The sequence below is a fragment of the Lipophrys pholis genome (assembly GCF_963383615.2).
Source record: "Lipophrys pholis genome assembly, chromosome: 2".
Taxonomy (NCBI): domain Eukaryota; kingdom Metazoa; phylum Chordata; class Actinopteri; order Blenniiformes; family Blenniidae; genus Lipophrys; species Lipophrys pholis.
In genome coordinates this window covers 13,467,419-13,479,439 of record NC_137636.1, presented here as the reverse complement: position 1 = coordinate 13,479,439, position 12,021 = coordinate 13,467,419, and the positions used below count along the sequence as shown (strand labels likewise).

The following is a 12,021-nucleotide window of genomic DNA, read 5'->3' as shown; positions in this document are numbered from 1 at the left end:
ACACAGCTATTAAATATCAGTCCTGCCTCTGATTCTTGTTTTGGCTCACAATACAGATTTTGGCAGAAGAAGCCCAGTGAAGTAATGCTCCCAATTAGTTAGAAAAACATCAAGTATACACCTGTGTAGCTCGTAGAAATGATAAAACCCTTTCTCTTTGTTTCAGCATTCACTCCGTCTTCCTTAATCTAGCTGAGTGATTTCAGTGAGAAGACACTGTCAGTCACAGTTCACCCTGGCCTGTTAACAGACTGTCAACATTGCCCGCTGTCTGTTTACATTATTTCTCTTATTGCAGACTGACTCATGAAAACATAAAAAAAAAAAAAAAAGTCATTTTACTAAGGTGTTTTTTTTGTTTGTTTTTTTGTTATCTGATGTACGTTTTTTGGCCCTAATTAATGATTTTATTTTGCAGATATTTCTGTTGTTGCCCTGCAAATAAAATAAACAGTCCAATGCAAGAATCTAAAAAAAATGAACTGCTTCTCTCGTCTTTTCTCAGGCTTTGATGGTGGACCTGGGAACTGACCGCTTCATCCGACAGGTTCGTATCCATGCTTGTCAAATAACGAAAAAAAAAAACTGACTGTAGAGTAAGGCGACAATACTGCACAGCAAATAGGATTGGATTGAAGTTCTAAATATAAATAACTGCTACTCCTAATTCTAAGTCTTGGTTGCACTTCTTTAATTTGATCAGGAGACAAATTAGCAGACATGACTAACAAAAGATATTAAACGCTGATCTCAAACACTAAAGCCTCGTGAAGCTGAGTGAGGGTCAGCTGAATAGCAGGAATGCATTATTTCTCCTCTCAAAAGTTACACGGCTTTGCTCGGAGCGTTTTGTAAAACGTGGTTCTCTATTGTAAACCCCGAGCCTTTGAAACGTGCTCTCCAATCACTGTTGTTTATCCCCGGTGACTGCAGCATTTTCAATTGTTTATAGATGGACGATGAGGCCTCGCTCTTGCCGCGGAAACTCCAGGCGGCTCTGGAGCAAGCTCTGGAGCAGAGGAATGACATCATCAATCAGGACTCTGACAGCGAGTCGGACGAAGGTGAGCAAGGGACAGATCATCATTCACTAACAGGACAGATGCTCTATGAGCTAATTACTGCCACAACGTGCAGATGAACATGTTCAGGCCCTGTCCACACGAGTCAACCCCCCCCCCCAAAGAAATTCCGTCCACATGTCACTATGAACACAGCTCAACACAATGCCTAAGGGCATGGAGTACATATGCCAGGCCTTTAGGGGCGCTGTGAGTCAACGAATGCACGAAAAACGCAGAAGAAGACACGGAGCACATAGAATTCATGCATAGAAATATAGAGGTAAACTCCAGCTCCTCCTGGTACTCCACACATCTAACACATCACCTTATTAAACCTTAGGGTTCCCACTCTGTGACCCTTGTTAAAAAAAACAGTTTTCGGGCTCCTAGAACTCCTCGCCATGTGGATGATCGGCTAAAAATTATGCTTTTACGAAATGGCATTCTCTTGTGGACAGGGCCTCGGTGTACATGTCTGCGAAACTCACTCTGTGCAGGAAATTGTGTCTCCTGCACAGATGTGACAATAAGTCGCTGTAGCCCATCTGAAAAGGCGAGATAACAGGGAGTGTGTTGATCAAAGTTGTGCACTTTGAGCAGCTTGAGGTGAGACCGTGTCAGGTTTGATACTGAGGGAGATGATTGATCAGTAGTCTCCCATATGGTCTAGCGGTTAGGATTCCTGGTTTTCACCCAGGCGGCCCGGGTTCGACTCCCGGTATGGGAATGAGTGTTTTTTTATTCCTGTCCTCAAGAGATCAGTGGAAAAGACAGTTTTATAGCACGGTCACATCGCGCTCTACAGAACAGAGCAAAATAGGGACTTTGCCCTTTGAAACACATTAACGAGGAGAGGGATTCTCAGAGCGCTTGTGTGTTTTTCTTTTCTTTCTCCACTATCTCCTCCATGATAAAACCAACTGTTTGAGGTTTTTATGCATCTGCTGCAGTCAGTCACCACCTGGTCTCACTAATGTGCCAACCAAAGCAACACACTTGTCCAACCCACTGATCAGTCTCAGAGTTTCTCAGAGATTAGATCGGGAATTTCTATCTCTTTTGTTGACAAGTCAAAACAAATACCGAAGAACAAAATCAGGAAGTAGAGCATGGGTTTGCAGTTACCGTTTGGGCTGGGTTAGTTCTGTAACATTCTTGTCTTGATTTTGGCAAGCTCACTTTTAATTTAGACTCTGTGAGTCTCCTGAACATTATTTCTATGTTGACAGTTTCATTGTGAGTCTGTAGATTATTTCCATATTGTCATTATATTATAAATGATGAACATTCAGCTATTCTTCTGCCATCAATAACGTTTTTTGTGCATGAATTATTTGAGAAACGTCATGTGGTAAGAGTCGTTGAGCCGAACGTCGTAGGATGCACTGCCACGTGGCTGCTTTATTTATCTGATTGATCTGCTTTGCGACGTCTACAGAGTACAACTCCTTGAACAGTCTGGTGTCAGAAGCTTTTATCCGCTTCTTCCTGGAGACGATGGGACATTACTCGCTCTTCATCACGCAGAATGAGCGCGGGGAGCGTATTTTCCAAAGAGAGGCCTTCCGTAAGTCTGTGGCCTCAAAGAGCGTCCGGCGCTTCCTGGGGGTCTTCATGGAGTCTCAGATGTTTGCTGGGTTCATTCAAGATCGGGAGCTGAGGAAGACACGAGCTAAAGGTAGGCTGTTGTTCTCTCAGCCTCTGTTCTTTTGAGCTAATGTTGTTTCCTCCTTTACAAAATCGATTACGTGACTGTGCAGTTTTCTCTGTGGATTTCCATCCCGGCTCTCACCGTTCTGAGGAAACTCTTGTTCTCTTACTGTCCTCTAGTGGCTGAAGGTCTTTCTTAGTCACCACGTCATTGTAACTTACTGGAACACTGAGACATGATGTCTTTTTTTTTCCTCCTTACCTTCGCTGTGCGGTCGACAGGTCTGTTCGAGCAGAGGGTGGATCAGTATCTGGAGGAGCTGCCAGATACAGAGCAGAGCGGAGTCAACAAGTTTCTTAAAGGCCTCGGTGAGTTCAGCAGCACACGTTTGCGCCTCGTCTCACATTCCGGGACTTTGAAAATGTAACAAGTTTGAAAATGTGCTGCAAAAATTTTTGGGGAATATTTCTTCATTAACTTGACACTGACTCACAAAGCTACAATCGCAGCACATATTTAGCAAGTATTTAGCACATCCATCAGGGCAGATGCCATCAAGGTTCCTGGAATCACTTTGCTCTCTGAGCTTCTCTGTGCTGATTAATGGTGATATCAACAGGTTGTTCAGGTTCATTTGCAAATTAAAAACAGTTTCTGTGTTCCTACCTGAAATGTCAGTTTCAGATATGTTCTTACAGGATCTGTGCCATTACAACTGCCTGGTTCTGTTAGTGATATTCACACTCAGATGGGACCGCATTCATAGTATGTGGAGAGTTTCAAGTTTAAGTAAAGTATGATTTACCAAAATCAAAACATTCAGTGTTAAAATGCAATTAATCTTAAAGAAATGTACTTAGAATAAGATTTCAGACTAACCCTTTTAACTAAAAATCCAGTCAGAAAAATTCTGATTTCCGCAAAATGTACATACATACATACATACATACATACATACATACATACATACATACATACATACATACATACATACATACATACATACATGTTAGGCTTGAAAGTGGGACTCCAAGAGATCTGTTGGCAGAAATGGAAATAACATTTTTTACAAAACATTTCAATAATATTACAGTCATATCTAAAACACAGATATCATTTTGGGTAACTTGGATAAGACCTTCACATCTCCTTGAAAAGAAGGTCTTTGCACTATTCCAACAGAAGCACACAGAGGAGAAACCACACATCGACTTTAGATTGGACTTCTTTAATTGTTTTCCTGGTTCTTGGCTGCTGTCCTGCGGTTCTCCTACATTGAATGAAGGCGTAACAGGAGTGATAGTCACTTAGCGGCAGACTTCAGCCTCACCACTAGATGGCACAGAAACTTTCCCAGTGCTCTTTTAAATCAACTATCATGCCATTTTGTTTTTATTCAGTCAAATAATATATCCGTTTTGCTGCTTTTCAGGAAGTAAAATGAAGTTTCTTCATAAAAAGAACTGAGGGGAAAACTGAAGACCCGATGTCTCGAGTTTCTGCATCATGATGTTTCTCATTTCTTTGGTGTTTTGACATTTGAAATGTACATATTAATTCACTGTAAGCTGTGACACTCTTCAGTGTATGTTTATAGTACCTTATGAGACAGCGATAGCAGGACGGTACACAGCCAGCGAGTCATAGAGTAACCACTGATGTTCAGGTGTGCTTGTGAGGAGCGTTCTCCGAGTGTGTGAGAGTATATAAGATAATGTGGGCGTAGATGTACAGTTTATGTGTTTCATTATTTTACAGCAGTGTTGTCCTCTGTTTAAGGAGTGTTAAACCTATTCTCAAGAACTGTACATGCAAGACAATGAAGAAAATGACTTTTAACTCTTCATGGAGTCTTTTGCAATCTTTTATTGAAAAAAAAAAAAATATATTAAAGTTCTTTGAGTGTCTGAGTGTACATTGTTGGATTTCAGATTTTTTTTTGTAAAATATTTTTGATGGCAAATGTCAATGTTTGCATACATCTGACATCAGAAAGCTGCAGCCTCCATGTTCTCTGTCGCCTTCATCACTTTGGGAAATGTGTTTCTTCAGATGACAAAGTGTGCAGGTGTCACTTTTGTATAAAATAAATACTTTTTCCAAATATTACAACGTCAACTGTTTTTACATCTGACGTCTCAACGACAGCCTCCCCTAAAGCTAAACATTCGGAGTCGCTGGTAAGATCCCAAAAGACACAGGAGTCTCGCACCAGCCACCACATGCTGCCGGTAACCTAATTACGTCTGTGCACATCACTCTGGTGGCTGTCACTGCCATGCTGTTATTAGCTCTCCTAACTGAGGCTCGCTGTTGACTCCAGGTGCCACGTTACTTTGCCTCTGTCTGTGTCCTTTAAAGCAATTAGGAGTGACATTTGATGTGCCGTCATTATGTTGTGTGTTTAGGATTTAGCTGCATGCCCACAGATTACAGGGGAGGAAGTACTCAGACCCCTCAATTAATTTTACACCATAATATAAGACTTACCAGTGTGGTATTCAAATTATTACTTTAAGTGGTCTCTATATAATTTCATTAAAAGAAATAATATCTTGACATGAGTCTATTTTTACACGCCTACAATGTTTGGTCAGAGTAGTTCATGAAAATACTTATTTAAATAGTAAAATATTTTTCATTAAATAGGAATAAATACTAAAATAGTTTGTATGAAATCTTTTTGGGGGGGAATACTTAAAAAAAATTCCACATGAAAAAAAAATCTGATGTAATTCTGCATATGTGTATTCTTGTAATATGAATTGTTGCTGGTAAACGACAGTTGCCATGATGTTGACTTTAATGTAGATCTATTAGATAACTGTAAGAGACTCGAAAATACAATGAATGTCATTAAATGCATAAACACAATACCATAACATGCATACATAATTTATATATTGATAAGTGCAATGGCACTGGTAAAGGGAATGTTCCTGTACCAGCAAGACATTTCAGGCTGGTGGCACTATTCCCTTTAGTGAAACGATTCTCAGTGTTTCACTACATCTCAAGAAATATTCCACATCCACTCTATATTTACTGCTTCAGATTTCATTTTTAATTTACATATCGAAAAGAAAATCATTTAACAACAGTGAAGTGAATTATTTTTTAATTTGTTAATTAACAAAAAATTTAAACAAGTTACATAAAATCATGTTAGTTTTACTGTCATTTCAATTTGCCCTCATTACATGTTCCAGGGATCGAAGGACATAAATGTAGACATATATAAATGACATGGGAGGTAATCCTTAATGGTGATATTCAGAGTATCTGTATCAGAAAGAAAACCAAATATGAAACCGAAGGTGCAGTGCAGATTCCAGGCGGGCTGGGTCGGATAGTTCATGCAAGGATCTACACCAGAAACAACACAAATTTAATAGACAGATCGACAAGGACACAAACAAGAAGTTAGGACTTGAAAACACATGAAGGGCAGAACAACAACACAAGCCGAACAGATAGTACACAAAAACAACGACCTTGAGCATGGAGTCAAAACATGAATAGACAACTCAAATTAAATGAAGACGAGGCTTGGCCAGACTAATACATTACAGTATAATGATATAAGACCAGACATCTCCCATCTCCTCTGCTGTCTCTCAGGACTCTGTCCTCGGTCCCCACCTCTTCACGGTCTCCTCCACCCTTAACCATATTTTAGATATACAATACATTTCCACTGCCACACATATGACAGCCATCTCCACCTTTCCACCACTCAAGGCCCTCCATCACCTCGCTCCTCTGCATCTCACTGACCTCCTCCACAAGTACTCACCCAGCTGGACCCTCAGAGCTGCCTCCTCTCTCAGCCTCACTGTGCCTCCAGACCACTGTGGGGTCCAGAGCCTTCAGCCGCTCAGCCGCCACCTCTAGAACTTTCTCACACCCAACATTCAATCCTTAGACTCATCTTAAAACTTATCTTTTTTTAACACATATTCATGCTAAATGATATTGGTGTACTGCAAATTCCTAAACAAACTCTTTAAAAAAACAAAACAGACACACATTGTTTCTATGTTGTTGTTGTTGTTATTGTTGGTGTTTTTGTAACTTGTTCTTAACTCTCTTAAACACTTTCATTTAATCACCTTGAATGGCATTCATTCTTTAAATGTATTATTATTATCATCATCATCATCATCATCATCATCATCATCATCATCATCATCATCAGCCCCATGAAGGACTAAAAAACAGTAACGTGCAACAGCAGATAACACAGAAAATAAATGTATCCAAAAATCTTACATTTTCTATTTGGAATAAACACATTCAATTATTGTTTCCCCTAAATAATAAAATGTTAATTGTGGACCCTAAGTTGCCTTTCTGTGTGAATTTAGGTGATTGTTTCATTGTTTGTCCTGTAATGAACTGGTGAATTGATCAGGATGTACTTTACCTGTAATCAGTTGGGCTTGTCTCCAAGCTCGTTATGACCCTAAAATCAACATCAATACAATACGCAAAACGTTGTTAAAGCTAGAATATTGTTTATATCAGTGTTGGATGAAGTATTATACAAGATGGAGGGATGGATATTCATATGGAGCAGAAGTGAGTGAAACGTGTGTCTTTTCCCTCCTCAGAAGTTTTAGTTTGTCATGTTAAAATTCGCCCATTCGGGGGTCCAGTCCTTCTGAACTCAGTTCTTACATTTTTTTTTGTGTCTGTTTTACCATATGATAATGATACTTTAAAACATGGATCACAACATGTCTTTTTCCTCATCATGACGCACTTGTTTGAAGTGCGTCAGACTCTCTCTCCGTGCTGTCCTGGCAGTAAGTTTCTCTGATGCCATCGTGTGAAACTCTCCAGCAGCATCTCTCGTCAGCTTCAGAAGTATCGCATGAGAGCGACTATAAAATCTCACGATTAACTGCGAGACTTTGAATCTCCAAAATTTTTGTCCGACCGGGCCAAAGAGCGACGACATCCGAAGGAGGAAGGGGGGTGGGGCAACCGACACGGGAGCCGCGCGGGTCAAGGTAAAGAAAACAAACTGTGGTTTTGTGCGGACGAACACTCACACACACATCACGTACACACACACACTCACAAACGCGCGTGCACACACACACACGCGCCTGCAAGCAGCACGCAGGACATGATGACAGGCCGGCTCGGACTCAGGCTGTAGGCTCATGTTTACCTGATGGGCTGCACTGCACGAGCCGTGCGGGAGCTTGTGCGCGCGCACCGTCTGTTACTGTGTTTCTGGACGCTCCGCTCGCGCTGACTTGACGGTGCGCGTGCTGTCCCCTCAGTGTTTGTGGACTGCAGCGTGGTGCCATGACAGGGGCGGAATCTTCATGCGCACTTTCTAAAAACACCACAGCGGGCTGAGGGATGCGCTGCCTGGAGGCGAGGCTGCTGAGGCTGCGGAGAGGGAGGCTGGGGATGCGGGAGGCAGCTTCACTCCGCCGTCTGCCTGACGTGTTTTGTCGGCCTGTTTTAAACCGAGACCGCGTTAATAAAGTGCTGTCAGGCTGACACGTGCAGGGACAGATGGAGTAGGTACCCAGACGTGTAACAAGCCAGAAGGAAAACCTCTGGAAAGCCCCCAATTCCCGCCGCTTCGCACTGTGAGTAAAACAACACAAAACTGCAGTGCACTGTTCATACGGTGGCATCAAAATTGTTTGACATCATTTATGGTAGATTCTGAATCCGAAACCTTAAAAACAGCAAAAGCTTATAGTTTCTAAAAAAAATCAGAAGATCCATAGTTAGAACTTCTGTGTTTGTGAGTATGCCATTTTTAACCCATCTGCAATAAAATAACGACAATTTGTGGCAAATACATCTAAGATGTGGGAGAAGTTTTGTTTTTCTTTTTAAATGTAATCTTTTTAAATTGAAGTCAAGATCTTTTAGGATTGTATAAAGTTGTAATTTTGGTCATATTTATAAATGCATGCAGCCTTTCTATGTGTGGTGCTGTAGGTATGTTTTTTTGTTGACTTTAAATAGAATAAGGACCTTTAGAATATAAAATTGGCCCATAAAATATCCCCAGAAGTGTTTATTGCACTGTGCCTCGATATTAATCCCTGGAGTAGAAAATAAGCAAGGTAAATGTAAATAAATCAAAGTGTCAAATAGTGCAACAAGTGTATATACCACGCTGTTTGTTGAGTGAGTGAGTGTGTGTGTGTGTGTGTGTGTGTGTGTGTGTGTGTGTGTGTGTGGGGGGGGGGGGGGGGGGGGGCGGTGCTGCTGATGATACTTCCAGTCAAAACAGTCTCAATGGTGCAGGTGTAAAAGATTCTGAGCACCTTGAGAGGGAGCTTAAAGTCCCTCAGGTGTCTGAGGTGGTAGAGACACTGTGGAGCTTCTTCACCAGGGTGTTAATGTGACAGGACCACGTCAGGTCCTGTGTGATGTTGACACCCAGGTACTTGATGCTCTCCACTCTCTCCAGGTCCAGCTGATCCTGAGTGGGTGGTCTGCCCTCTGCTGCTTGTTGCTGTAATCCACAATCAGCTCCTTGGTTTTGCTGAGGTTCAGGAGGAGGCTGTTGTCTCTGCATCAGTCCTCCAGGTGGGTTTACATCAGGAACTCCATCCCAATGTTGTTGGAGATCAAGCCCACCACCGATGTGTCGTCAGGAAACCTGATGATGATGTTAGAGTCTGATGTGAACACACAGTCATAAGTGTATAGTGAGTACAGCAAAGTACAGCAGAGGCAGTCTAATGACGGATTAACTCAAAAAGTTAAAATCAGCTTCGACTGGGAGCAGGACAGAGAGAGACAGCGGCTTTGCAACAGTTTGATAGGAGTTAAAAATCTAAATAATAAAGTGTATACAAAGTTGAGTTAGTATAACTGCATTATTTCTATAATATGAATCAGTTACTGGTGCAAACTGCTAAAAGTAATGGAGTTCCAGTAACATGATATGTATGTAGTAGTTAAGCCCCACAATGCTAACAAAGAATGATAACAAAAATCAATATTGTCTTGGAATTTGCACTCGGGTTTATGTCTATGTAAGATAGCAATGAAAAGACACTGATTAACTTAAAAATATATTAATGAATACATTTAGAATGCTTTATTTAGCCTGTCTTTTATATTTCTTTTAGGTTTGTGGAAATAGCAGAAATCAGTCATAAGCCAATCAAAGGCCAAAATATTTACTATAGAACTGAATTAAAAAATGCCCACAACATGAATACAAAAGCAATAACAATCCTGCAAAAGCCACAGTCGTACCACTATGAAAGGCCCGGCTAAGTAAGGTTTAGTTTAATGGAGCTGAGATATTAAAATATAATGCCCCATTATGAGGATGTGAGGTCGTAAGTGGTTGAGTGATATTACATTGATCGAACTGTAGTAGCTACTGAATATCAGCAAGGCTGTGATTTGGTTGTAAGATAATTACAGCCATACAGAAATGCAGTACAACAACACAACCTCGAGTGTGATATTGCTTATTGAACAGTTACACTGATGCTATTTGTTGGTGCCCAGCAATAAAAACATAGACTATGATTGATTTCTTTAATCTTCATTTTTCCCTGTCAGCACATTTAGTGCTGCTTGCAAAACCTGAAAGTGATTGTTGCTAAACAAACGCCAATATTTTGGTCACTGCAATTCTACATCAACTTCTTTTTTTGTACATTTCTATACAGTAGGCAACCTGAGCAAAACAGCAAAGTTTTTCTTATGGGCCCTTGGCTGTTATCAGCGTCTTTAAAACAGCTGCTAAGCTGAAGGATGCACCTGTGAAGTGTCCCAGTGTGGTTATAAGATATCAGTATTCATACGAACTCTCTCCTCCAATCAGAGTCTTCTGTCAGAAATAAATACCGTCATTATTAATCTTAAGTGAAAAATCATTAGATACGCAACAACAGAAACTAACAATGAAATTCTGCATTTTTTTTCTATTCTTTATGTCACTTTATGTTGTCCTGATGCACTGAACTTGTCTTCCCAAAATGGATTTTTCCCATTATTTAACTCGCTGATAAATACGCTAAGAATACATGAATGCTAAGTTGACACTTGACTAAAGAAATAGGTCAGAACTTGCCTCGGTTACCATGTGCACGTTCCAAAAGCATTCCTTTATTTTCAGTATTTGCCAGTGATCCATCACAGTAATAATGGGAACCATCATGTGTTGCAGAGGAGAGATGATATACTATGTAATTGAGTGAAAAAAAATCATGCACAGATATCAGTGTCTTCCATCAGGCAAATAAATTGGAAAATACCTGCCTATCAGATAATGTGAGGAGAAAAATAAATTCAATATAGAAGAAGGTTCATTTTAGATCCCGTCATCTGTGGCGGTGCAATCACCTGAAGAAGTGAGGACAAACATAATGGAACAAATATTTCTTTAAAATTATATTCATATGGCAAGTTGCAGCTGGAGCTGACCGTTTATTCAAGGTAAATCTATCGTATCTAATGCTGTCTTTAAAAACAAACAAACAAACCTGCATTTAATTAATGGTGAGCCAGTGAATCTGTATTTCTCACGTCGATGAGTGTAACTTCTCTGAGGAGAGAAATGGTAAAGCTGCATATGAACTTGAGAGTGGATGAAGATAATCCTGCTTTCTCGGTGACCTCATCACCTCGGTGTTAATAGATGTTACACAAGGGGTGCTTTCAAGGGAGGGATCACGGCGCAGGTTTCTATTATTGTGACATCTCTTGAGATGGCATGCGTATTTAGTGCCTGCTTCATTTAGCAGAGCGGGGAAGCTGCTGGCGGGAGGGTTTCGGAGTGAAAGATGAATGCTGCGGAGGTGCGGGTAAAGTATGCGGAAGGGTTTTCAAAATGCTACCGAGCTGCGTGAGCGAGACACGGGGTGCACTACGACTGACTAATTGTGTTTTAAATTGGGTCTTTGCGCGCACAATAGGGAATGGGATTGCTCTAAGCTCCCCACTGAAACGTCTAAGGATGAGAAAGTTGTCAGATTTGTAGGTCAGGCTGGAGGGATTGTTGTTAGGCAGACTTTCTCACAGGTCCAGTTGTTTAATTCTGGGAGGGTGTGTGTCTCAAGTTTCCTCTGGATTTAAGAAGTACGTTGATCAGCAGTGTCTTTCCACAGATTCCATTTCATCATGCAGCTGTGTCGTTGGTAGATATCTTGTTGCAGTATTGGAAAAAAAACCCATTGTGTCTACATTTTATCATTCTGTTACCTCAATTAACCTTTTTTGTTGAGTTATGACAAGGCAAGGGGTTTGTAACCTTTATGAATTAAAAGAGCAATTTTTGCCTCCTTATCCACCACATTTCAA

The 12,021-nt window shown here is 40.7% G+C and overlaps 1 protein-coding gene across 4 annotated transcripts in view; it reads left to right on the top strand.

Annotated features, from left to right (window-relative positions):
* Nucleotides 1-4,831, top strand: part of dennd2b (DENN domain containing 2B) — a 48,771-nt gene extending 43,940 nt beyond the window's left edge. For all 4 annotated transcript variants that reach the window (XM_080458185.1, XM_080458186.1, XM_080458187.1 and 1 more), the window contains 5 exons: nucleotides 506-547; nucleotides 953-1,064; nucleotides 2,503-2,742; nucleotides 2,997-3,083; nucleotides 4,148-4,831. In XM_080458185.1, coding sequence (XP_080314311.1) covers nucleotides 506-547; nucleotides 953-1,064; nucleotides 2,503-2,742; nucleotides 2,997-3,083; nucleotides 4,148-4,182 — 516 coding nt within the window. In that variant the 3' untranslated portion in view covers nucleotides 4,183-4,831. The remainder of the gene's footprint in view (nucleotides 1-505; nucleotides 548-952; nucleotides 1,065-2,502; nucleotides 2,743-2,996; nucleotides 3,084-4,147) is intronic.
* Nucleotides 4,832-12,021: the final 7,190 nt, after the last annotated feature.